At 29.1% G+C, this 27,844-nt stretch overlaps 3 protein-coding genes across 4 annotated transcripts; 1 reads left to right on the top strand and 2 right to left on the bottom strand.

The window, feature by feature from the left end:
• The first annotated feature begins 6,896 nt into the window (after window positions 1-6,896).
• LOC112775403 (large ribosomal subunit protein bL21c) lies at window positions 6,897-8,865 on the top strand. The gene is made up of 5 exons (XM_025818989.2): window positions 6,897-7,397; window positions 7,763-7,843; window positions 8,225-8,326; window positions 8,408-8,482; window positions 8,603-8,865. Exons 1-5 carry the CDS (start codon window positions 7,101-7,103, stop codon window positions 8,696-8,698), a joined length of 651 nt encoding a protein of 216 aa, XP_025674774.1. The 5' UTR covers window positions 6,897-7,100; the 3' UTR covers window positions 8,699-8,865.
• Window positions 8,866-9,164: 299 nt separating this feature from the next.
• LOC112775402 (uncharacterized membrane protein At4g09580) lies at window positions 9,165-12,159 on the bottom strand. The gene is made up of 4 exons (XM_025818988.3): window positions 11,486-12,159; window positions 10,983-11,253; window positions 10,718-10,888; window positions 9,165-9,753 (listed from the first exon to the last, which is right to left on the bottom strand). Exons 1-4 carry the CDS (start codon window positions 11,746-11,748, stop codon window positions 9,622-9,624), a joined length of 837 nt encoding a protein of 278 aa, XP_025674773.1. The 5' UTR covers window positions 11,749-12,159; the 3' UTR covers window positions 9,165-9,621.
• Window positions 12,160-17,419: 5,260 nt separating this feature from the next.
• LOC112775069 (NAC domain-containing protein 30) lies at window positions 17,420-22,336 on the bottom strand. Of its 2 annotated transcripts, none has more exons than XM_025818540.3 (4): window positions 21,999-22,336; window positions 20,812-20,983; window positions 20,217-20,488; window positions 17,420-18,418 (listed from the first exon to the last, which is right to left on the bottom strand). In XM_025818540.3, the coding sequence occupies exons 1-4, from the start codon at window positions 22,017-22,019 to the stop codon at window positions 17,861-17,863; spliced, it is 1,023 nt and encodes a 340-aa protein (XP_025674325.1). In that variant the 5' UTR covers window positions 22,020-22,336; the 3' UTR covers window positions 17,420-17,860. The 2 variants fall into 2 exon arrangements, with proteins under 2 accessions (XP_025674325.1, XP_072084107.1); XM_072228006.1 differs by having other exon boundaries at window positions 17,420-18,414; window positions 20,213-20,488; window positions 21,999-22,319.
• Window positions 22,337-27,844: the final 5,508 nt, after the last annotated feature.

The raw sequence follows: 27,844 nt of genomic DNA, 5'->3' as shown, positions 1-27,844 counted from the left end.
TTCGAAGTAGTAATTCTAACTACAAAAACATCCATTCGCTAGTTATAGCAATTCAGCAACATCCAACAAAGTGGTTCCTGAAGCTAATCATAGATTACAAAACAAGAATAAACCATTTCAAATTATACATTCTAGGTATCTAATAAACACCAAGAGATGTAGTAACACCACCAACAAATATTGGCGAAGAAATCAAATTTACTTGCTGGTTGTTTATAAAATCAGTTCAGACCCAATCTCAGTTCGAAAATAAATCACAATTATTTTTCTTTTAATTAGCTTGAGTGACTAATATTTCAATATACATATTCTTAATTTATTAAGTGCACGTACATATATGAAAATTGAATCCTTGCAAAGAACCGCTTACAATTCAATTTGAAAAAGAAAAAGTATATGGAACCAACTAATAATCAGCCAAGAATGGAACAACATAGTTAATTATAATTAATTTAATTTTATTAATTTATAATTTAATTTTTTTTTTAAATTATTGTTGACAACATACAAAACATGAGGGAAGATACGATAGTCATAGGAGAGAATCACGGAAACAGATGCGCTGAGCATTCAGTTTCACTACCCTGGGTTACCCTTTCCAACTAGCGCCGTCATTCTTTTTCTCTCCCCCAAGAAGCATAGCCGCCTACCTCCTCCACCGTTTTCACCCAATCACTCAAGCTGTGTCGCCGTCGTCACTCCTCAACCGTCGGGGCCGCTTTTCATTCACTAAGAAGCCGCCGTTGGTGCAACACGTCCCCGGATGCCTTGCATGCATGTCACGTTGATCATCATCACTTGCTTGAGACCGTCCACATCAAATGATATAAACCCGGGCTCTGTCCTTGCTTTTCCTCGGTGAGTGCCGCTTTTACTCTAAAAAGAAGAAGTGGCCGTCGCGGCGCAAATATTCGGGAAAAAAATTCTCCATGGAACACTCACTTCCGGAAGGGGAACCGAATAGCACAGTGATCAATGCTAGTGAAGGCAATGATGAATTGAATGTCGATAGCGTTGTTAATCAAGAGGGTTCCTTGGTATGTTGTATGTTGTATATGTTAGTCTTGAATTGCATGATGTTATATGAGAACCTGAAGTGTGAATGTTTCTTTTCCATGTTTTTTAGATGTTTCTTAAATTTATTTCTTTGAAAAAAATGTGGCACACCGACGTTGCTAGTGGACATGTTAATAAGGTATGATTGCAATTGAATACATTGGGTTGTGGAGAAGGCTATGCTTAGCTAATGTCATTGATACTAAAAATTCCAATAGAGATAGACATAGATAGTGGATATGGAAATTAATTGGGTTGTGTGGAAGACATGTAAGATCTATGTTGGAAAAGACAAAATTATTGGTAGTTTATATTGCCTTTTTGGATGCAAAGTCCAAGCTGACTGATCACCGTGCCAGCATGCGTTCCATTACTTTTGATGGGACTCAGAATACGATGCCCACACGGAGCACATGCGATGTTATTTTACATGACATACAGGGACCCTCAAGGGTGAAAACCAAAGGACGGCCGAAGGGTAAGAGACTTGGAGCAGAGTTGGACAAGTCAATCAAGAAGTCAATGGAACAAAGGAAGAGGAAATCACAACCGGTATGTGTCAGAAGTGACGTCTATGTTAAATTTTTTATATGGAATGGTGTTCCTGATTCATATATGTAGTTCTCTTTGTGTTGTGGATCTTGTAGGATGTTGTTGACCTTCAGATAGATAATAATCGTCAAGGTTCTGTAGACAACAGATTTGAGGATTCTACTATATGGAATTCATCAGATGGTGGCGGATTCATGGACCTATTGAACTCTTTTAGGCATTTATAGTCAGGTTTTTTGGCATGAGTAATTTGTCATTCTTAGCTAGATTTCTTAGTCCTTTAGACACAACTGAATAAACTCTTCATTTTTCTGTTTTGTCACTTTCATTTATCCTGTTATGAAGTATTTATTAAAAGAATCAAAAGTACAAATGTTGTTATTATTCCCCAATATTTGGTTACTATGGTTTTAAAGAAATGAGGTATCACTTATTTGTTCGCAAAAGAAATAAATGTATTAAATCCGGCCCGAAAATTGCCATTTAGAAAAAAATAAAAGCCATTCATATCTCAATGAAATGCACACTATTGTTAATGCGTAACACATGAAACATAGAAATCATATTCAAAACCATCCATTTTACAAGAAAAAGAAACATCCGTGTGCCTATCAGTAGCAACATCCAATTAAAATACACCGACCAGAGTTGACGAAATAGTATAATTATGCAATGCATTCATTAATGAACTCGTGACATCCACAATAATTAAAACTAACTGTTTGAGGATCCTGAAATACCTAACATATGAAACCTGCTGAGGAGTATATAACAAAACACGAGCCACACACTTCTGAATGAAGGACTCACAAGTTCAAATGACTAAGATATTATAGTTGAGAAAACAGATTCAGAATCATCTAACTTACAAGGAAAAGTAACATCCGTGTGCCTATCAGTAGCAACATCCTATTAAAATCCTGGTTAAATTCACCGGTGCCACCATAAACGAACCGGCCGTGTAGATTGATTATGACCGAAGGCAGTGCAAAGCTTAAACTGCCATCAATGTCACAATTTCAGCAATAGAAAACAGTGATAAAAAAAATAAATAATGCCTCCTTTTAGTTAACACCACGCTTATTGAATGGAAAGAACTACAACTTAAGCATAGGCATGAACAAATGTGTACTGTACACCGATCAGGGTTGACGAAATAGTATAAATATGCAGTGCATTCTTAATGAACTATTGATATCCATAGATTGAAAACTAATTGCTTGAGAATCCTAAAATACCTAACATACGAAACCTGCTTAGGAGTATCTAACAAAACACGAGCAATTCACTTCTCAATTAAGTATATACAAGTTCAAATGCCTAAAATATGATAGATCAAAAAATAAATTCAGAACCATCCAATTTACAAAGAAAAAAAAACATCCTAATGCATAGCATGAGCACCATCCATGCAGAGGATTTGTCTTGATTGTCACCATCAACTTGACAAAATCCGCAACATGAAATCATGAACCTGCAATGAAACAGACTTTATTAGGCTCACACGAAACGAATCTAAGTCGGCAAATGGGTGTATGAATGCCTATAACTCTATCAGGAGGCCATGGATAGACTAAGACATGTATATTGATTTTTTCTTACCTAGGCATCTGTCTTCTTCCGTTGTCTCCCCCCTGGCTGTCTTTCTAGTGGCTTTCTAATGGCTGTACAAACATCATAGGCAACATCAGAAGAGTTCTCAATAAAACATGGTTGATGATGCAACATGAAACCAACATCAATTAATACCATATCAAACCAACATTCGAAGTAGTAATTCTAACTACAGAAACATCCATTCGCTAGTTATAGCAATTCAGCAACATCCAACAAAGTGGTTCCTGAAGCTAATCATAGATTACAAAACAAGAATAAACCATTTCAAATTCTACGTTCTAGGTATCTAATAAACACCAAGAGATGTAGTAACACCACCAACAAATATTGGCGAAGAAATCAAATTTACTTGCTGGTTGTTTATAAAATCAGTTCAGACCCAATCTCAGTTCGAAAATAAATCACAATTATTGTTCTTTTAATTAGCTTGAGTGACTAATATTTCAATATACAAATTCTTAATTTATTAAGTGCACGTACATATATGGAAATTGAATCCTTTCAAAGAACCGCTTACAGTTCAATTTGAAAAATGCATACCATAAGAAATTTGCAGTTGTGTCTATTTCAGGTACAAATGATCAGTGCATATAAATTTAATTTCTACGATAATAATATTTGCAAATGAAAATTAAGCTGTACTGAACAAATAAAATCATATTTAATATCAGTCATCACAGAACTCGGCTCGCTATGTTCCACCAACATCATGAGCTCACTGTATGTATAGTAAATAAAGCTCATCATCTATAATACAAGTACAAATTATTTAATCTTTATATAGGCTTAACTCTGGCAATTGATGAATTGCCTAAATTTTATTGGTGAAAAAATCAAATTTTCTTGCTGGTGGTTTATAAAATCAGCTCAAACCCAATTCCAGTTAGAAAATATATCACAATTACCATTGAAGTACCTATCTTACCCCCAATGAATTTAAAAAAAAAAACACTTCTTAACCAAAGATTACAAATAAGCCCATAGCATAAAGCTCCAAGGAAGAAACACCCTTCAACAATAAAACATGTATAAATAAAGACATGGTCTTTAAATATATGTTCCACTTGGTAAAGAACTACATACACCCAAAAAAGGGTCAAACAGTAACAATTTCAGAAACAACAATAACACCATTTACGTGTTTCTCATCAGCTTCTTTGGATTATCATCAAAGTTCTAATTTTATGTTTCTTGGAAACTTACAAACTCCAACAAATTTCATCTAAAACCTCGTATAAATGTGTAATCAGAAAATCAAACTTTTTTCGATTGGGTTTTATCTATTAAGAACAGACCCAAATTCAATTAGGGATCAAGAAAAAAAATTATCTGTGATGAAACTTCCGAATAACAGGAAAAGATGCAGTTAATACTCTTGACAACCACCAGTGATGCACCGAGGTTATATTACCTGAGCAAAACCAACATAGAAGAAACACCCACTCAATTAAAATTCACCATTACCACTACACAGAAAACCACGTCCAATTCTGTTTTCAAAACATGCATAGGAAATCAGAGGAAACATCTACCATACTTGATAATTGGTGAGACGATCAGAAGATGCTGGGCTGGAGAACTGGAGGAACACCGGCGGAAGGCGCAGCTGCAACAGGAGGCTTCCGATGCGCCGGGTATACCTGCATGCAGCCGCAGAGTTCCAGAGGCGCGGAGGCGCGAGGCGGGTTGAGGCTTCAGCACGGGGTTGCGGCAGCCGGAGAGGACAGGGAAGAGGGTTCCGCGATTTTTCCGGTGGTGTGGCGCGTGTGAAGATGTTTTTGAAACTTCTGGTAAAACGGTGAAAGTAGGATTTTTTATGAGGGTTATTCTGGTTTACCGTGGGTTAATTTTTGGGATGTTGGAGCCAATTGGGCTTCCGATTCCAAGCCCAACTGTATTTGGTTGATTCTTAGCTTATAGAGAATTGGTTCCCTAGCATTATTGTTCAAAATATTTGTTTAAAATGTTAGAGGTAGAAAATTTGTATTAAAAAGACAAAAAAAAAAAAAAAAAAACTTTTCATCATATTTATTGTATAAAAATTTGAAAAGTGTATGATAAATAACCTTAATTAGTATTTTTAAGGACTTATTAGCAAAATTTTAAAAGAATTTAGTAATTATTGTTTTTTCATGTAATCTTACTTATAAATTTAAACAATATAGCCTTTTTTTTCCACTTGTATTTTTAACCCGTATTATATTTGCTTTAAGTTAAATTTAAGTTAATAAATGAGTCAAAAAATGGAAAGAGAAACAATATACACTGTACTTTTGACGGTTGAAGTTTATTTAAATTTTTAAAAATTATTATATACTTACAAAAAATCAGTTATCATATATTATAGATTGTTTAATTTATTTTTATGTATATTTTATATGAATAATTAATTTAATAATTAATTTTTTATATATACATAATATGGTTGGTAATTTATCCTATTAAATAAAACAGAAAATCTTGAGAACTAGCAGTTTATAATAATTTTGGTCGATATTTGACTAGTATAAATATTAAATTATTTTTAACATAATTTTTACTTGTTTATACATATAAATTTTAATAAATATGAGTATAAGTTATATTGATTTATGTGTGTAAATTTTGATAATTATAAATATAAACTACATATTTTTTATATATAAAATTTTATAAATATAAGTATAAATTATTATTAATCAATTATTAATTTAAAATAATAATATTTATTGATCATATAGAATTTTATTAAATTTTATTCATGTCAATTTAATTTGTGTATTATATGAAGTAGGTATCAAATATATTAATTTACCTAATCATTTAATAATTATTTTTGCATAACATTTTCATTTGAATACTCACCCAAATTTCATAATCCAATCAAATTTAAAGTCAACAGTTGATCAAATTTTAAACATTGTTGCCTTCTTCCCATAGCTTTTTTTTTAATGGAACTAAAATTAGTGATATATTTTAATATTATAATTTTTGGTAATTTTTTTTAAAAAAATGGAAGATACACAAATTAAACGGTTTAATTTTTGTATTTCAATTTTTTTTTATTTTTTTAACAAAACTTTCTCGATTCTATTTATGTATTTCTCATAAATTGGACAGTCCAATTTTTATATCCGTCATAAATTAAACGATTCAATTTATGTACTTTTTATAAATTAAATTGTTTAATTTCTACTTCTTAAATTAAATAATTCTACATTTAAAAATAATACGTTCACATTTAAAAAAATGACATTATTACTCTAATATCAAAAACAAAAAATGTTCTTCCCACCTCATAACTCATCACTTTTTATTTTTATTATTGAGATTGTGGTGGTGTTTTTAAATAATGTGGAGAGTTGATGTATTTTTTTTGTATAGAATAATTTTTTTTTTAAATTTACAAATTTGACCTTTAGATTTGTGCTTTAACGTTAAAATTTTTTTGAAACATGTAAATTGGACCATTCGATTTGAAGAATTTTGATTTTTTTTTTATTTTTTTACTCAAAACTTACCATCGGTTTTCTATCCCTACCCAAAATGGAGACTTAGTTTTTTACTCTATCCAAAATCTGACCCTTAGTTTTCTACCCCTACTTAAATCTGAGCCTCCAATTTATAATTTTTAATTTAAAAAAAAATAATTATCTTCATATCCATAAAAAATACATCAACTCTCCATAACCATGCATAACACACCTCTTCAATCCATTACAAAAAAATTAGCCCATAACTCACATCCGTCTTAAAAAAGAAAAAAAAAAACTTAAAAGTAAAAAATATAATTTTTTAATTGAAAAACATAGATAGTAGTTCTGGTAAATAGAAAACGGATAGGAATATAGAGGATAGGCCAGAAGCCTCTCTTTCTCTCTCTCTCTCTCTCAACAATGGCTTCTGCAGCTGCATCTCTTTCTACAATCTGCACTTCCTTCACAACCCATTGCGCAATTTCCAACCATAGCCCGAAAACCCCATTCTCTCAATCCACTTTCTTCCCATTCTCTCGTACTCACTCTCTTTCTCTCTCCTTTCAACCCACTCTCTCTCCTCGCTTACCCCTCCTCCCTCCCAAATCCTCTGACACTGCCCAAGCTCTCTCCGACCCTCAACCAGCAACGCAGCTTGTTCAGTCCCCACCGCTTCAGCCTCCGTCTTGGGAGCCTGGTCTCTTCGCTGTCGTCATGGTTGGTTCACTTCATCAAAATGCTACCTTTATTATTAAATTTTCGATTTTGAGTATTTTCCGGAGTGCCCAATTGCTTAAAGTGAATTAGTGAATTCAGTTCGTTTTTAAAATGTGACCCTTGACGGTATTAATTGGTATTTGCACTTGAGTTTTCAGAATTCTGGGTACCCAAATTGTTTCACTTATTGTTTCTTTTTTTTTTTTTTTTTTTTTGGTGCAACTGAAAATATAAATCTTCGTGTAGAATAAATAATTGAGATGAATTTTTACTATCGATTATATGGTTGTTTTCTTTTGTGGTTCATGCAAGTATCTTGTGGTTTTTTGAGCTGAACTTGTTTCAATTTATGGCGAGTTGTTTAGGTTGGTGGACGCCAATATATTGTTCACCCTGGTCGTTGGATAACTGTTCAGAGGCTGAAAGGTGCTAAGGTTAATGACAAGGTACATACATACCTTTAATATAGCTTATTCTGAGAGTCAGGTTTATCGAATTGCTCTACTCTTGCTATGTATTTAGAAGTATGGTCCACTGTTATTTTGCATAGAGTGATTTTGTTTGGAATAATTGATCAATAGATGTTTGTTGTTTATCAACAATATAGACTTGAGACCAATTCATGGTCTCCGAACTATGGGTTAGGATCTGTAACTATCTTTTAATGAATCAGACTTTAGACCTGTGGAAAAATGAGATTATGTTTGAGGGATTAGTGCTGTTGCTGATGCTGCTAAAGTGATAATAATTTGTGCATATCTATCCATAACTTAAGAAACTTCTTTAGCTTTCAGTTTTTTAATTTTAGCTCTTGGAGGCATATGCAGATTGCTTTACATAGGGTTTTGCTGGTTGGCACTGATACATCTTGCTACATTGGAAGACCAGTTGTGACAAATGCTGTGGTATATGCAACAGTGGAAGAGCAGGTATATGCCACATCTTGCTACATCTTTTCTATTCCACGAAGAAAAGACTCTTCCGCCTTAACCATGTTATTTGTAATGCAGGGTTTAGATGACAAAGTAATTGTCTTCAAATATAAAAAGAAGAAGAAGTACCGCAGAACCATTGGACACAGACAGGTAACAAAACAAAGTTGTTCAGCATTTGAGCATCTTCCTCTGCAAACAATATTTATCAAATGCTCGTTGTTTATAAACTATAGTGTGATGTTTGATTTGGTTTTCAACCTGTTATTACAGCCAAATACACGCATAAGGATAAATAGCATTATGGGCTATGAGAACTACCCAAAAGTTACTATGGACGATATCAAGGACGAGGATAAGGAGTCATGAGCATCTCTTGTACTGTGCCAATATTTGTATCTTCTTGAATCTTTTACTCATAAAGCTATCATTTTGTTATAGTTGATTTTGCTTGTTAGAGGAGCTGTTTAACTTCATATCTGGCTAATGTATGCCATATTGTAAACTCTAGTTCCTAAATACATTGCCATTTTTCATGTTTCCAATTGTCACATTCCAGTTTTAACTAGAAAAGATTCAGCATGGAATTATTGCACTTTCAGCTTTTGTTACCCATCTTTCTTGATCATGTTTATATTTTACAACACATGATGGAAACAAATCAAATTTGCAGTTGTGTCTCTGATTGAACCAATAGAGATACAATTTGCAAATTTGATACTGTACTTCCAATACATGATATGATACACACAATGTGACAATCATGCCCACTAATTTCTCCACAACTGTTTGTGGAAGCATCGAGTTGGAGAGGATCAAAATTGAACAGGGAGAATTAAATGAATTTCTCTATTATAACATATATTGATAAACAATGATACAGAGTCAGTTCCTATATGGTGTAAGGCACATATGCTGACAGCTTCACAAGAACATTTATCAAATCCTTCCCCTGATGCCAAAATGGCTACATTATGAGTAACTTAAATGCTCCATTAGAACCCTTGGCCCTTGCTGGATGATCTGATTCCCACTGAACTAATTCTACATTTACCCTCTTCTAGCCATCAAAATGGAAAATAATAATGAAAGAAAAAACAAAAATAATATAGAACAAAGTGGCTCCACCATATAAAATAAAATGGGGCATATCCTGTTTTTAATTAATAATAATACATCCTTTCTCAACGATATATTGGTTAATCATAATCCACTTTGATCAATAGTCAAAATCTAATTCAATGATTAAGTAACTTGCCATTGATGATATGTGTGGTGAGCCAGCATAGCTTTCATTCATACACTCGCTTCCTCTTCAAAAGTGTAGGACATATGGCAACAAAACCAATGAGAAATAGAACTGAGAATGTCTTGAAATCATATAGATCCTTCAATGACTTTAGATCCCCAAGAGCAAGACCAGCCTATTTAAATAACAATGGAAACATTAGAACATAAATGCAGAACAGCTACCACAACAGTATAGACAAACCTGGACAGAATTTTTCTTAGCCTCTAATCTGGGAGTTTGGAATCAAACGAAGTGAAAAATATAATGTAATTCAAATCAGAATGACATATAGCAGAAAAATGAAAACAGCATACTAATATAAAATGACTGTCAGTCTAACTCATGATCAAAGAAACAAAATATGAGTGAGAAACTGTTTTTTTTTCCTTTCTTTTTAATTTTTTTCTGGTAGATATAGATTAGTTTTTTGAGTATGAAATTGAAAACAAGCAAATACTCGATATCCAAATGGAACCATTCTTATTACTTTAATTATCCAATCCAGGTAGATGACCTGAAACACACTCTGATCATGAGGAGAAAAAGGTTTGGACATAGTTCTCTAATAGTAGTGTACAGCAAAATGTAATGAAGAAACCTAAACAAACTTGGGAGTAGGAACTATTCTTCATGATCATGACAAAACATTCCAATTTTAACTATTTTGAACAGATCAACTTCCAAGGTTCCTAAGCTATAAAAAAGAAAAAGCTGTTAAATTGTCATTAGCAGAGCTTATGGAATAGGATGAGCAACTTAATTCATTTGAGGATCAAGATTGGTCCCCTTAAGTTGATGCGATTATCCAACAAATGTTGCAAGAAACTTCCACAAAGACCCTTTGCCCATATATTCCTGGTTGCCCACTTTGAGTAAGAGGACACATTGATCATATACTCGGAGGTTGAGTTCAAGAACTTAAAGTTTAGAAGCCAGCAGGCAACTAGAAGACAACTAACCAGAATGAGCTAAAATCACTCGAGAATTAAGGCATAAATATATAAACAAACTAGGATTACCACAATATCAAGCTGAGCAGAAACAGGAAAGGGAAGAACATATCTTAAAATTACAGCAACATGGGCACAAAAACTTACTCTGACAGTAATATATGACGCCGGAATAAGACCGATCAATGTTGCCAGAAAGAATATATGAAACGGTACATCAACAATGGGAGATGCCAAATTGATGAAAAGATTTGGCAAAGTTGGTGTTATCCTCAGAAAAAGCATGTAATTCAGCAACCTATCCCTACGCTTTGCTATCTGATTAAAGCAAAAGAAAACCAAGTTACAACAAAGTTAACATCACAAAGTTCAACCTAGCTTATTCCCACATGAACACAAAAGAAACACAAACCTCAGCTTGGAAAAACCTTAACTTCTCAGGCCACAACCAAGAAACCAAAGGGCGTCCGATTAATTTAGACAAGAAGAAGCAAGAGGAAGCGCCGGCAGTGGCATTGAAAACAACAAGAAGGATTCCCCGAACAACGCCGAAGAGGGCCCCAGCCAAAAGAGACATGAAGATGGTCCCGGGAATCATGAAGGTCTGCATGAAGATGTAGGTTGAGCAGTAACCAAGAATGAACGGTGCAGGGTGGTTACTCGCATATGCTGAAAGATTCTCTCTGTACACAAAGAAACAACACAATAAACTACACAAAAAGATTCAAACACACCCTTACACTCAAAAGTCAAAACAACACAACAAATTCCAAAATTTTCTTTTTTTTTCCCACAAAAAAAAAGGCTTTCTCTCTCCCCCTGTCTAATCACTAATGTTCCAACCAATCTGATGCTACGTTCATCTAATGCTAATTTGATTCAAATAAACCAATGAAAAGAGGGATCTTTATTTACTTGAGGAGGCGAAGATCGGAGAGGGTGCGTGGGAGCTTGATGCGGCCGAACTCGGAGGCGGGCATGGTGAGGTAGATGCAGAAAAGACCGGTGGCGAAGAGGAAGAATACGGCGACGGCGGCGGCGAATTCGCAGCTGTTGAGAGGGAACTTCTCCGATTTGGGCTTCTTGGCGGCGGGGGAGTCGTCCTCGCCATTGTTCTCGAGGTCCCTGAGGAGCAACCTACCGGTATCGACCGCCGTGACGCTCCGCGGCGCCGGCATCGTCGTCGGCAGAAGGTGGATCCGATCACGGCACTGGCATTCGGGGGTTTATGGAATGGAATTTGGGCGATTACTTGAAAATGAAATTGGGAACCCTAAAGATAGGATCTTTGAGCTGCAATTTCAATTTAATGCGAATTCGAATGCGAAAGCGTGTGGTGGTGTGTTGTGATGTGAGGAAGAAGGAAGGAGGAAGCTCAGCGTCACCGAAAAGAAGAAAACTATGTTTTAGAATTTTAATTTCTTTTTTTCGTTTTCTTATTATTACACCAAAACATTTATTTCTTTATGTATTTATATGTACTCACTCCATTTTGGAGCCACTTCATTTTCATAACATCATTTTTTTCCTAGATAATATCTAGCGGAATTAACGGGACTGGTTTTTCGGCCCATTTTTTTCGACATGCATATTATGTGTATTGTACCTTGTTATGGAGATTTTGGATGCTAGACCTAAATGTAATGGTTATTTTTTTTAAATATAGACATAAAAAATTAGATGGTCTGGTTTTTTTATTAGTAAAAATAGGTACACAAATTGAATGGTTTGATTTGTGTAAAAGAAAAAATTTAAATTTGCATGTAAGTGACCAGATCGCCTGATTCCAATGTAGTTTAATTTTTTTTTTTTTTTTGAGAGAGAGGTAGCAAATCGAACTGTCCGATTTGCTTATTGAAAATTATTTTTTTTAATGTGTTAATAGAAATCGGACCAATTAATTTGTTTAATATATATATATATATATATATATATATATATATATATATATATATATATATATATATATATATATATATATATATATATATATATGGAACTCGTTGGCAGATTTTTCTTTTTCTTCTTCTTTTCCTTCTCTGAGTCTCTCCAGAACTATCCTTTTTATATGTGTTTGAAAAAAAATTATAGTAAAATTCATATTCATGTGAGAAAAAAAAAAAGATAATAAAGTCGTATTAAAAGTATATTATTTTGGTCAAATTTTGTTACAAATATTTGAATAAGTGAAATTTGTTTGTGAAATTTCGTTAGATGTTGTTATTTCATTCACAATCTCATTTGAAAAACTAAAAGTTGTGATTTATGAGAAGATAGATTCTAAAATGTCAAGGAGAATATCATGTATTTTATACAGGTATCTTATACTGATATTTGGTGGATTCGTTGAATTTTAAACTAAATATGTAACTGATGAAACAAGCATGCAAGAGATATTTTCAATGTATATTAAAAGTCGCTCTCAGATGTCGTTCATTGAGTTGTATATTGAGTTTGAACAATCTGAAGTTTACTGAAATATTAAACGGAAAGATTACAATAGTGACAATGAGAAAGAGTTTGAAAACGATTACAAAGTCATTAGTTCAGATGAAGACGAAAATCAAGTTAACGGTACTACAGAGACAAATGTGACAGAAGTGACAAATGCATTAGCAAACCAACAACTGTTTGAGGAACCATCTTTCATGCGTACTTTAGATTTAGATACCATGCATGCTCTATAGAGTATTCTATATATATGAATACAAGTACGTGTCTATATTTATACAAGGGATTAGAATTTTGTTATAATTTATATTGTCGATCGATTAATTAATTACGTGACATGTGAAAATATAATTAATTAGAATTTTTATGTCTTTATTTAGTTAAATTTAAGATAATAAATTTATTTATTTATTTGATTAAATATTAATTAATATTTATTTATGTGTTTATATTTTTATTTAGTTAAAATTGAGATAATTATTTAATGTCAATTTTATTTATATTCATATTGATACGGTAAGTATTGATTTTTTATTTGAATATTTATGTATATTAATATAAATATTAATATTATGAATATTGATTTTTTTATATGAATATTTATTTATATTAGTATTAATATTAATATTAATATTAATATTAATATTAATATAGTGAATGTTAATTTTTTATATGAATATTTATTATATTAATATTAATTCTTGATGTGAGTAGTCACCAAAAAAAATTCTTGATGTGAGTATTTTTTATGAGAATATTTATTATATTTATTTATTTGGTTAAATATAATTAACATTTATGTACGTATGTTTGATGTTTTTATATTAATATTAATATTTTGATGTGAATTTTTTTATGGGAATATTTATGTATAACTTTGATATTAGTTTATAATGATTTATTATGATTTATAATTTATAGGTAGATTTTATTTTTAATTTCATTTATTATATTTATTTATTAAATATTTATCATATGATATTGTTGTAGTAGAAATTTTTATTGTGGTGGATGGTGAATTTGTTGTGGAAATGGAATTTAATTTTTTGTGTGCCTTGTCTAGACTCTGTTTTTTATTAGGAATTTTTTGGAGAAACTAAACTGTCGCCTAAATCTATCGGTTGTATGCCACTCAATGCATTCGAATGATATTAACGGCACTGTAGTGTTCCACACAACTGAGTGCATATAGATGTCTGCAGAAATTAAATTTGGCTTAATGCGATCAACACCATAGACTCCACACAAACTGTACATGATAAAAGAAACAGATGATTACAAGCCAAATAATAATAAGACTCAACTTGAAACAAATACTTATTTAATGAAAACATACATGGACTTCCTAAAATGAACAAGACTAGAAATCTATAACGATGGTCTGCACGCTCCCAGTTATGCTACCTAACATGATTTATTTCATTAACACAATTTCATTCTAAATATGAAAATACGATGTTAGTCTATAATTTTACCTGTTTGCAAACGAAAAAATGCAGAAATGTCCAGAAATTGGCGCAAGAAATGGTAGATGGATCCAATTCCAACCTAACAGAAGTGTTAGTGGATCATCGATTTTCTTGCAATCAAAATGAGATGTCTTACATAAAGCTCTGTACATGTGTGCTAGGCATGCCGATCCCTAACTATACTGTCCGACACTGTCAAATTACAAAGCAAAGCCAGAAACTTTCAGTGCACAGCTGGCTCAAACTTGTCTCCAAACAAGATCATACTAAATAACAACATAATGTGGCACTCATGTATCTCTAAATGCTGTTTTTGTCAATCAACTACAAACGATCTTTTGAATTTCGAAGCCACGTCAATTTTATGAAACTTTTTCTACAGTCTAACTTTCTCGGTGCAATTTCAAATTAGTGCAAACACTCATTCTCTAAGACTTTGTGACTATTCATAGTCACTTCTGTCACTGGAAGACCAAAAATAACAGTCACATCTTCCAGTTTCACAGCACACTTACTAACTGAAAGGTAAAATGTATATGTGTCTGGGTGTCACCTCTCGATTAGAGTATTTATCGTTGTTGATTGACGTTGAACTATTTTAATATAAAAACGTGATAAAAACCAATAAATCATAAATACTTCTCCACATTTAGATTGTACGAATCCAAAGACAGTAAATAGTTACATGTCAACACCTATAAATTCTATAAAAATATAACCAAATATTATATCAAACAATTTATAAAAATTATAATTAATTATAACTCTAATAATATTAATATTGTATCCTATTTTATTCTATTCACCCACATACATATACATACATACATCAACAATACAATACATAGTCATAATACTACAAGCCTAAATATTTGTAAGATAATTTATTAGTTAAATAATTAATAATTATTAATTTATTATTAAAAATTAATAATTTTTTAATAATTAACTAATTTATTAAAATAATACTAAATTTAGTGTTAATTAGTTAATTTAGTAACTAGCATATATGCATAAATACAACTAATCTATAAATTATCAACTAACATTCTTAAAAAAATTGAAAATTTAACTACAGAAAATATATTAATTAAATATCTAACAATAATCATTAATTATTAAAATTAAAAAAATAAATTGAATTTACTAAATCTATTTTACTAAACTCCACAATAATAATAATTTAACTTCTAAATTTAATTAATAAAACTAAAAATTATTTCAAATATTTTTTAATTTTCAAAAATTATGATATTATTATTCATATTAGTAAATTGTTTATTAAATTTTTATTAAAGTATTCCTTACATAATTATTTATTTATTCATAAATAATTGACCGAGTAATAATTTCTATTTCACTAATAATAAATAATAACTTACTAATAATAATAACTAATTAATTAACCCTAAACCGTATGACTAACCTAATTTATAACAACATTAAAAATTTTAAAAACTCAACTACAATATATTTATGTTAATTAAATATCTAACAATAAATAAATAATTATTAATGGAGCAAAAAAATCATTTTTATTAAAATTTACTTTACAAAAATTATACCATAATAACGTAACTCTAATAATAATTAATAAAACTAAGTTATAATTTTAATAATTATTACAAAATATTATAAACATATATTTTTTAATAATCTACTACATTAGTCCAGTCCTAACATTATCATTGAATAAAATATTCATTAACTAAATTTAAATATATATTTTTAGTTATTACACTAACTATCATTAACAATCTTAATTTTTAACATTATTTATAATATTTTTGTTAAAAAAAATTAATATAAACTTACATAATCAAAATGAGAGCTCTATTTAAGAATCTGTCATTGGCCAATAAATTGCTGTATACACAAAGTGGGATTCAAACTTCCAACACTTATTTAAGTGAACAAATGAGCTAACTACTTGGCCAATCCAAGTCAGTTAAGAGATCATGACTTTAAAAGTAATAAAATATGTTTTGTTTTTTTTTTTAACTCATGAACTGAGAACACTAAAATGGGCCAAAGCCCAAGAAAGGAAAAAAGTTTTAATACCAAGACTTTAGAATTGTTGGGTTACCAAATTTTTAATACCGAAAAGAAGTACTTAGCAAATACTAAGTTACGAAGCCAATTGTGTATATGGGCTCTTTATGGTTTGAATATCTCCAAAATTATTAAATCTTCATTGAATAGGCAGTTCTATTTGAGTTGCTAGAATGAAATAAAAAAACGTATTATATATGGTCTGCTTTGTTATGTGTTACATATTTGTATATTAGAGTTTCTCCAATTAGCTAGCTACTAGTCTATCTATTATTACAGATTGATCTTTGGTTGTGCTGACTATGAAGAAGTCAATACCATTGAATCAACGAGATATAGTTTCTCACTTTCAAAATGCGTTACTATTTACTAATCGACCCGGGTGGTCCAAAGAGCATGTAGTTGGTCCTCAATAATCTCAAGCTTTAATTTCAGAAGCTGACTCAATGGTAACTAATAAGCCACTGTGACGATATGCAAGGGAAAATACAATATAAAAAATAACGGTAAAAACTCAGGTAATACGTGAAGTTGATAGTTAAAAGTCGTTAAATAATAATTTAGTTAAATTTATATAATTTCATCTAATTATTTTAAATTATCAACTTCACATAAAATTAATTGTATCTGAATTTTAATTTCACCTTATATATAGTAATTTTATACGTGCATCTAATTAATAATATTACATCAACAAAAATAATTTTTTTATATTAATTTTGTAAATGATGATAAAAAATATTATTAGACGACTATATAACATTTTACAATGTGAGCCATCAAAAATTAATATATATATTTGTATATTATATTGTTAGAAAAAGTATATACCCACACCATTAGTATTAAAAAGCAATAAAGATATTAAAGGGCACAATAAGAAAGAGGATGAGATGTACATTTTTAAATATATAGTGATCAAGAATAGTAACAGAAAGTTAAACTTAGCATCCAAAAAATAAAAAACAAAGTTAAAAAGAGAGAATTCATGCACGAGCCTCTAAACAAATTAAAGTAGAGGAGATTCTTCACTCTTCATAGGAATCTCCATTATCACCACCACCATAGAAAAAAATAATAATAACATACACTACTATCTCCTAACCCATCTTTAACCTTCCATTTCATCAATCTCCAACTTCTAAATTAGCACGTGCGTCACAAGATGAATATGGAAATAACCTATTTATATGATATAGTAATAATGAATATTATATATATATATATCCACCATATGCATCATTCTCTAGTTAAAGACTTTAATTATTTTTTGGATATATATATATATAGACACACATACAAGTTAATTAATGATTAATTATGAACCAGGGAAACAACCTAGATGATGATTGATGGTCATGAATTGGGACATGTTTGGATTTGAGAAGTAATTAGAAGTATCAGCAAACAAGTTATCCAAGCTTTTCCAATCAATATTGTTGTTGTTGTTCCTCTCATCACTGCAATACTCTTCATTGTTATTATTAATGGAAGATGATTCTTTGACTGCAAAACTTGTTGTTGGTGGTGCTGAGAGAGAAGCACTAGTAGGGCTATCTAGCTGTGGAAGCTCAATGAGTTGTTGATGATTATTTGATATTACAAACTCTTGTTGTTCTTGTTGATGATGATGATCTGAACCGAAGGGATGACTAAAATTTGTACCTTCAGTAGGGTGATTCAGCAGATGATGATGATGATGAGTTTCTGAAGTTAGAAGATCTGTGATTGATAAGGGCCTTCCACCATAGCTACTCTGATCTCTGAAATAATGTGGTTGATGATGATGATTACTACACCATGGATCATAACCTAATTGCCTTTGATGACTTGGACTTGGTTTTCGAAATGCTCTACATACAACCCATCCTTCTTCCTGTAATATTCGATTATATTAGTCAACGCTTAATTATCAAGAGTCTTATAAATATTCTCATTCATACGTCTCTTTTTATCAATTAATGTAAATTTTTAAGATAAAAAATTTGAGGAGTGTTAGGGCACCAACAATTTTGTGATTTATAGCCATCAAATAGCCATCAATAATAATTTTAATGGTGTGAGATTTTATTCAATAACTCACTTTTCTTTGTTGGTTATATGCTGATCAAAATTTAAAAAAGCTGCTAGACTGACTTTTCCAAAAAATTTTATGATACAGTACCATACTAGAAGTCTAGAGTTTAATTCTTTGATGATCAGAAAAAAATTTTAGTACAAGGCAAATAATAAAAAAAAGAAGTGTGTTAGAGATATAACTATTTACGTGACTCTTTGTTTATGATTTTTTTTACCAACTAAAATAATCAATTTGTATGAGGAAGCAAGACTAAAAGTTAAAATAAAATAAAAATAAGTAGAGATAATAAATTAGATATATTAATTAAGCTTAGAAGGATATATCATGTATGTATATATGAAGTTGTGTAAGATAAGATAGAGAAAGTAGGAGAAGCGTGTTATGATTTGCATTTGGCTCTTGGGCTTTATGAAAAGCAAAGTAACTTTTATGAGTAAGTGCGATATGTTTTCATTACATGGTTGACATTACTACGTATTAACGATTCTCAATCATAACGCCAAAATATGGCTGCCTCATGCTTCAAAAAACAATGCTTGTTATGAAATTTCTTAGGGATATCTTTAATTTAATTTAAAATGTCCAAAACATTTTACGAATAACTCTTGTGTATAGCTAATTAATTATTAATGCTCAATATAAACGCAATGCATGCAAGAACATTACTCAATGATTTTCAATTGCACCCTAATAATGATCATCATCAATAAGAACTAAGAACGCCTTTAATGTTATTTGGTTAAAATTTGATGAAATCTAGAAGCTCTTTTATAGAACTTAGCAAAACAATTAATAAATAAATAAAGAAGATATAATTTAACAATCACTAGCAAGGTCCACATTATTATTTCTGAAAAGAATAAAAAGTTTAAGTATATGAGAAAGGGAAAAAGATAAGTTGAAAGCATTGTGTAATTGGAAAAAAAGAGTGATGACTACTGTATATATGTTTGAAAATAAAGATAGAGTGTGAAAGAGGAAGAAAAGTGGAATAATAAGAATAGTTTTTGACATCCTATTTACTATAAAAATATATGTTTGCCTTCTCTTTTGATCACTTATTATGACTTTTGAAAAGCATAAGAGCTTTTCCATGTTAATTAAATTACCAATAATATTAAAGAATTATTAAAATTTATTATTTTGATCATCAATTAATGATTAATGTCCAAAAATATATGTGAAAGTATATTGTTGAATTACTAAAAATAATAATAATAAATAATAAATTATACCTAATATTTTTTTAAATGAAATACTTTTGTTATTTATTTAATTACTAGCATTAATTAGCCATTAAGATGTAACTAGATACTAAATTATTTTAAGAAAAAAATTTCGAAAATAAGTAATTATTATTTATACTAAATAATAATACTTTATATTCTGTTGGTGTATTTGAATGTTTTTTTTTATATCAATAAGTTTATTAGTTAATTGTTTCGAAAATAATAAATTGTGTGGTCCTGTAGCATTATTAATTGTTATTTTATATCAATAATTAATTATTTTTTATTATCAACTTTATATAAAGATAACTACACATAAATTTCTATCTAATTAAAAATTAAAAGGATGTATGGAAAGAACTTGCCTGAGGAGGGCCATGTTCAGAGGTTTGATGGCGATATTCGTGCATGATCCAATCAGTTTTGCGGCCATTAGGGGCACGTCCTTTGTAGAAGACCAAAGTCTTCCTCATACCAATGATCCTGTTCTTCGACATAACAGCCTTGTCTCTCCCAGTTGCTTTCCAGAATCCAGCTGCAGTGGCTCTGTTTGTTCTTGTTCCTGTTGGATACTTCTTGTCTTTGTGGCTGAAAAAGTACCACTCATTTTGTTCTTCATACCCTAGCTTGCATCTATCTGCACATTGTTCAAATTCATCGGAATTTCAACTTATGTACCACACTTACTTACACTGAATTAAACCAAATCTATATATGTGGATTATGAAAATCATATTTAATTTGCAACATTTTTGGTAAATTCATCTCTCATACACTTTTTATATGTGAATCTTACGCCACATTTAATAATAAAAATTATATAAGAGTGTATAAATTCGGTATAAAAGTTAAAAATTTAAAACCAACAAGAAAAAATTAGTTGAGGAAGTTATAATAATATAAGTACTTTTAATTACATTATTGTATCTCTATATTGTGATGAATACTATATATATGTACCTTGTATGTCCCATGGTTCCATTTTGTAGAGATCGATCTCAACTATAACATCTAGATCAATTTTGAGGGAGTTAATTTTCCTCTTGAGGTAATACCCCACAAGTTCTTCTTCTGTTGGGTGAAATCTAAATCCTGGAGGCACACATGATTCCATATCCATTGATGCTCTCTCCTGAAAAACAACCAATAACTCATTTTACTATCTTGGATCATAAAATTTTAAATAATATCTCTAATTTTACTTTTGTTAATTAATGAATAGAGATCGAAAAATATTATCCAAAATTGGATTTGGGAGATATATAAATAATGTAGCTATCTAGGGCTGACATATATACATAAGATAGAGAGAGTAATGATGATGATGTAACATTGGTATTGGACCCAAAGAATAATATTAGTGAAGCATGTGCGATGAGAAAAATTGGCAGACCATGTGTGGAACCCCACCATTAAAATGGAAACAAAAATATGATCATCATCAGAGATATATATTATGATTAGTCCTATATAAGTAGCAATAGCATGACATGAATAAAGTAGTCCTATATATGCAATAAGTTGTGGCCGAAAAGCTTGACTTTCATATATACATTTCTTTGAGTGTAGTGCACTCTCAACACATACACTACTACTCCTTCATTCTGGTGGTGGAGAAAGACCTTCTCACCACCACCATTATCATCATCACCATTCATCTCACAATTTTCCAATAATATATAAGATTCTTTACAAACCTAGCTAGCTAGACACACCTCTACATCTAACCCTAATACTAATAACTTTTGAAAGCTCTTTTGGGAAAAAAAATAAATTAAAAATTTGGGGAAATAATTTTTTCTTTGATGATGACAAGAAATTTTCAAATAAACTTCATCTGATTATTACACTTTTGCCAAAATCCAAAACATATTAGACATTGGATTGGGACCCTTTATTTCTATATATAGAATATCAAGAAATCTAAAAAGAATAATGTATGAGAAGGTACTAACTACTAACTAAGCTAGGTATATGTATATAATTCAGTTGTTCCAAAGATGGATGAGGATGTATGGCAACACATGAGAATGTGGAGTTTAATTAAAGATCATGGGATTTGTATAAAATGTGATGAAAGAATAATAATAATAATGATGATGGTGTTTATTAGAAAGGAGATGCATGAAATAATAGTATGTACTCACAGGAATTTGTGTTAGTGTCATATCTTGGATCTTGTTAATTGAAGGTAGAGAGAGAGAGAGAGAGAGAGAGAATAGATAGAGGGAGAGAGGGATGTGAATGTTTATTTAAAGAGAGAAGAGGGTGTATTTATGAGTAGGAAGGAATGTTTGTTGAATGGTATATATGTAGAGAAAAGAAGCAGATAGAAGAGAATATTATATTTATATTTATATTAATAGAAGGAAGGGTATTGATTGCGCGTGGTTAGGGTGGCAGATGCAAGCAAGCTAAGGGAAGAGGGGGCCAAAAAGTTGTCTTGTTTGGACGGCGTGACAACAAGTTTTCACGCCACCCCCCTTCTCTTCCTTCTTCCACCGCTATTAACCCTTTTCCACCCCAACACTACTCATATTCTTTCTCTTCTTATTTCACCCGATATATCTATCTTCTCTTAATTCAATTTTATATTCTATATTATATTATTCACCTCATCAAATATTATTTTATTATTTTTCATCATATTATTAGAGATATAATTATTCATATACTTCCTCTTATTATTAGTTTGAGCTTTCTGAAAAAATAATTTCATAATATATATAGTATCAAAACTTTTATAACCGTAATAAAGATTTAGAATTCAATTATTGTTATTCTTTATAAAAAAAATCAGCATAAAACAAATAAAATTTTTTTTTATAAAAAGACGTATTATAAATATATATAATTATTTATATACATCTTTTTATCACTTTAAATTTAAAAAAAAATTATGACATATAAAAATTATAACAAATAACTTATTTCAAATAATTTTAAATTTAAATGTTGATAATTTTAACTATAAAAGTATAAATAAGAATTCTAATTTATATAATATACTACTCCATGTTAACAATAACAAATTTTTAGTAGTAATAATAATATGATAACCACTGTATATCTTATTTATATTATATTTTTGTGGTAATTATATATTTGTCGTTATTATTATAGGTTGTAATAATAATAATAAGGTTTAATTACTTTGTTGATCCCTATAGTTTTGTGAAATTTTTAATTAGGTCTTTATACTTTTTTTTTAATTGGGTCTTTACACTAATTTTTTTTTCAATTAAGTTCCTCTTAGTAGTAATTGACTTAATTTTATAGGGACCCAACTAAAAAAAAAGAATTAGTATAGGGACTTAAATAAAAGAAAAAAAAAGTGTAGGACCCAATTAAAAAAAAATTTGGTGCAAAGACTCAATTAAAAAGAAAAAAAGTATAGGGACCTAATTGAAAATTTCGCGAAACTATATATAGGGACCAACAGAGTAATTCAACCTAATAATAATTATATATTTTTTATGATTATTAAAATTTTTTATTAATAATTATATAATTACTATTAAAATATTTTAATAACAAAACATAAAATGATTAATGCCTAGTTACTAATAAATATATTAATGATAATTTTTATTATTATTAAAAATAAATTAAATTACCGCTAAAACTAATTTTTTTTCAGTAGTGATACTAAATAAAGAAGTAAAAGCAGCGATATATATTTTAATTTACATTATATATATATATGGGTAAAGGGCTAAAGGCTAATGAAAATTTGAGAGCAAAACAAGAACATATATGCATGTCACATCATGGTACTGAGGTTTTCAGATGATAAATGGTGTGTGTTTGGTGCGCCGTCCCTCCACAATTGGCACCATTGATTGGATGACACGTGGCAGAAGAGAGAAGAGCTTGTTGAAGAGGTGTCTACATCAAGGGGGGTGCGTTAATCATTTGCATTCCCTGTTCTCTTATGCAAACCCACAACACCTCCACCACCCTCTGTCGTAATGCTTATCCACTTGCATTCTTAATTAATTACTCTTTTATTCTTAATCTCTTATTAGCAGCATAACTAGTGCGCTTGCACCACTATGTACCCTATACATTAATCTACATTTGTCTTTGTTACATTCTCAGTTAGTTATACACTTTAATTTTCATATCATAATTGCATATCAAATATACTACTATTAGAATCGGTATTAAGTGAGTAGTCTATCTCATCACTTCAAAAATTAGTTACAAGGATTAGTATAAATTAAATAATGTCAAATATCAATTATAATATAGTATTAAAATCTATTTGATTCAATCTCATTAGATTATTTTGCTTACGATTATTTTTGCAATCAAGTTTAATATTTCAGATAATCATATAGTTATATTTCAGAAATGTAAGATAAGTTACATATTTTTTAAGAATAAGGTTTTTAATTTAGAGAATCTATATATAAAAATAAAGTACTTCTCTTCTGTTTATTTTATTTTATTTTTTATATTATTTTTTAATTCGATAAATTAATGATTAATTTGTCATAAATTTAAATTTTATTTAAAAATTTTTTATTAATTAATAAATTATTATTTACACAAAAACGAGATTTGAATTTTTAATAACTTGTTTAAACAGATGAAAAAACTAACTAATATCTTTGAAGCAATTTTTAAGGTGAGTTAGATTCACTAGCTCAATACCAATTTTAATATATATATTACTGTATATCTAAAATCTTCACATATTTAAACGGAATCACTAATTTTCTATTAGTTTTAATTACTAACTCATCACTTGTTAGATTGAAATATCATTTCTCAATTTTGTTGCACATCTGAAATTGCTCTTTAATTATGATTTTTTTTTAGGAGAGTTTTTTGGTGACTTTAATTTTTGTGACTAAGAGTGGCATGGATTTGATTTATAAGTAAAATATTGACACATAACAAGAAAATCAAATCTAATACTAAAATAATTTTCTCTTTCTTTTATAATTTTTTATAATTATTTTTATCAAAATAATTTTAAAAAATAACACCAAAATATTTTTTTAATTATATTTATAATTATTATTTTATTATTATTTTTAACTTTTTAAAAAATTCTTATAATTATTTTTATGATTATTTTTATTAAAATAATTTTTTATAATTATTTTTATTTTTAATTAATTATTATTATTATTTTTTTAATAATTTCTAAAAATAAAATCAAATTTATTTTTTAATTATTTTTATTTTTAAAAAATAATTTCTTATAATTATTTTTATCAAAATGATTTTTTTGTAATTATTATTTTTGTAATTTTGAAAAACTAATACCAAAATGATATTTTCTCTCTCTTATAATTTCTTGTGATTATTTTTATTAAAATAATTTTTTATAATTATTTTTATAAAATAATTTCAAAAAACTAACACCAAAATGATTCTCTCTCATAATTTTTTTTATAATTATTTTTATCAAAATATTTTTTTATGCTTCTTACTTGTCTTCTTACTTGTCCAATGTTGACGAAGATTGTGATTTCACAAATTTATCTCCATGATTTCATTTTAAGTATAAGATTGGAAATGCTTAGACAAATTTGTGAAATCACAACCTTTGTCAAGATTGGACAAGTAAGAAGTATAAGAAATTATTTTGATAAAAATAATTATAAAAAATTATAAGAGAGAGAGTCTCATTTTGGTATTAGTTTCTTGAAATTATTTTATAAAAATAATTATAAAAAATTATTTTGATAAAAATAATCATAAGAAATTATAAGAGATAGAGAATCATTTTGGTGTTAGTTTTTTGAAATTGTAAAAATATAATTATAAAAAAATCATTTTGGTAAAAATAATAATAAAAATAATTATAAAAATTATTTTTTAAAAATAAAAATAATTAAAAAATAATTTTGATTTTATTTTTAGACATTATTAAAAATAATAATAATAAAAAATATTTAAAATTTAAAAATAATTATAAACATTATTTTAATAAAAATAATCATAAAAATAATTATAAGAATTTTTTTAAAAATAAAATTAATTATAAATATAATTAAAAATTATTTTGGTGTTATTTTTTTGAAATTATTTTGATAAAAATAATTATAAAAAAAGAGAAAATTATTTTGCTGTTAGATTTAAATTTTTTGTCATACGTCAATATTTTACTTAAAAATCAAATTCATTCTATTTTTAATCACCAAAATTAAAACCACCAAAAAATTTCCTTTCTTTCTGTCCGGTAAATAATCACACTCTTTATATATATATATATATATATATGATTTGGCAGTAGCTTTCTAGTTACAGATATATGGCCTTCAATTCAGTTTTTTTTTAGAGTTGTTCCAGCTAATGTATGTCTTAATTATTGTGAAAGAATACATTTTTGTATATTATCCCCTTGCAAAGTAATACTAAATAAATATAGGTTTCTTTGAGAACAATGCACTCTTTTTGTGTTAAAAATAATGAACAAATCAAAAAGGTCATTTTAGGATTGTATTGTATATATGAGGGTACGGTTATATATAAAAAAAGGAGATAAAGAGATTAAGTTAACTAGTTTTAATGTGCACATCAAGCTTATATATATATATATGTTTGGTTACCAACTATATGTGTACTTTCCGAGGGTTTATTGTCTTATTCAGAGTGTGGACCCATTAATTTAATTAAATAAAACTAAGTAAGGTGCAAATCTAGGACAAAAACTCCGATTTATTTAATTAATTATAGTGTGAGAGAGTAGTGATCATTGATCAAAAGCCGAAAGCTTGTGTAGAAAGCTTACTATTATATATGTACTCCAACCACAGTATTGTTATTATTATATACATGAGAGTGCGGTTTACATATATAAGCTATTAAATGCAAAAATACGGCTAATTTTTTTTTGTATGGAAAAAATATTGGTGTTTTTGTTGAAAATGGGAGTATTTGGTGTAATTACAGATGGGTGGATTTTTTGGGTGGGAAGCCAACACGTGGGGGGCGTGGTGGACACGTGGCAGCATTCTGGCCAACACGTGGGGGGCGTGTTGGACACGTGGCAGCTTCTTAGCCAACACGTGGGGGGCGTGTTGCAACACGTGGGGGGCGTGTTGAATGATTTCCATACTACTGTAATACACTTCAAATATCAATATTCAACCAAAACACCATCTCTCTTTCCATATTAAAAATAATTTCTGCAAAAATACAGCATTATTAATATTATTATTATTATAGGCACTCTTTTTGGCAGAACAGAAGATAGAGCAGTATTTAACCAGCAACTTATCGCCTACAAATTAAGTAATGCCTTAATGCTGACACTGACGTCACTTTGTCCCAACCCTTGCTTACAGATACATATTTTTATCAACCGTGAAAATTAGAATGAGTTCTTAATTTTGATATTGGGTTGGGTTTATAGTAGTTTTTTTAATGGGACACTCTATTATACAGGTTGAAGTAGTATAGATTGAAGTGGTATAGAAAGAGAAAATAATTTTTTTTATAGTTATTTTTAATTATTTTATTGTTATTCAAAGTGTGAGTCCTATCTTTTTCAATTTCTCTTTCATCTTATAAAAAAAATATCTATAAACTTACATCTTTACGGTATAATTCACTTTTTTTAATAATATATAAAATTTGGTGTGTTTTTTTTAATATATGAAGATCACAATGTAAATCTGATTTTTTGATTTGTGAAATTTATTTTTTTTTTTTAAACCTACCCTTTGATTTATGTTTTAGTATTAAAATTTTTTTTAAATGTACAGAAATTAGACCCTCCAATTTATGATTATTTTCATACTAAATTAAAACACACCGCATTTCTACAACTGAGAATAATATAACAATAATTTTCATATAAAAAAAGCCAATTAGAATCTGTCAGTATAAAATATATATTAAAATAAATTAAACTATATATTTATACACAAATATTTAATAATTAATTTTAAAAATTGATTTTAATGTATAATATTTTAAATTTTTATTTAATTTCATCACCATAAAGCTTAGCTTTATTTGATCAGTTGTT

This window comes from Arachis hypogaea, chromosome 19 (assembly GCF_003086295.3).
Source record: "Arachis hypogaea cultivar Tifrunner chromosome 19, arahy.Tifrunner.gnm2.J5K5, whole genome shotgun sequence".
Taxonomy (NCBI): Eukaryota; Viridiplantae; Streptophyta; class Magnoliopsida; order Fabales; family Fabaceae; genus Arachis; species Arachis hypogaea.
This window is presented reverse-complemented; position numbering and strand designations above follow the sequence as displayed.

Bases quoted from the DNA above. Each gene is read 5' to 3' on its own strand.
- LOC112775069 (XM_025818540.3), bottom strand. From the start codon at position 22,019: ATGACACTAACACAAATTCCT. The intron at 20,984-21,998 runs GTGAGTACATAC...GTTGTTTTTCAG, and splicing joins TGACACTAACACAAATTCCT to GAGAGAGCATCAATGGATAT. The intron at 18,419-20,216 runs GCAAGTTCTTTC...CGAATATTACAG, and splicing joins CTGAACATGGCCCTCCTCAG to GAAGAAGGATGGGTTGTATG.
- LOC112775403 (XM_025818989.2), top strand. From the start codon at position 7,101: ATGGCTTCTGCAGCTGCATCTCTTTCTACAATCTGCACTTCCTTCACA. The intron at 7,398-7,762 runs GTTGGTTCACTT...CGAGTTGTTTAG, and splicing joins GTCTCTTCGCTGTCGTCATG to GTTGGTGGACGCCAATATAT. The intron at 7,844-8,224 runs GTACATACATAC...AGGCATATGCAG, and splicing joins GTGCTAAGGTTAATGACAAG to ATTGCTTTACATAGGGTTTT.
- LOC112775402 (XM_025818988.3), bottom strand. From the start codon at position 11,748: ATGCCGGCGCCGCGGAGCGTCACGGCGGTCGATACCGGTAGGTTGCTC. The intron at 10,889-10,982 runs GTTTGTGTTTCT...TGCTTTAATCAG, and splicing joins TAAGGTTTTTCCAAGCTGAG to ATAGCAAAGCGTAGGGATAG. The intron at 9,754-10,717 runs GTAAGTTTTTGT...TTATTTAAATAG, and splicing joins CGTCATATATTACTGTCAGA to GCTGGTCTTGCTCTTGGGGA.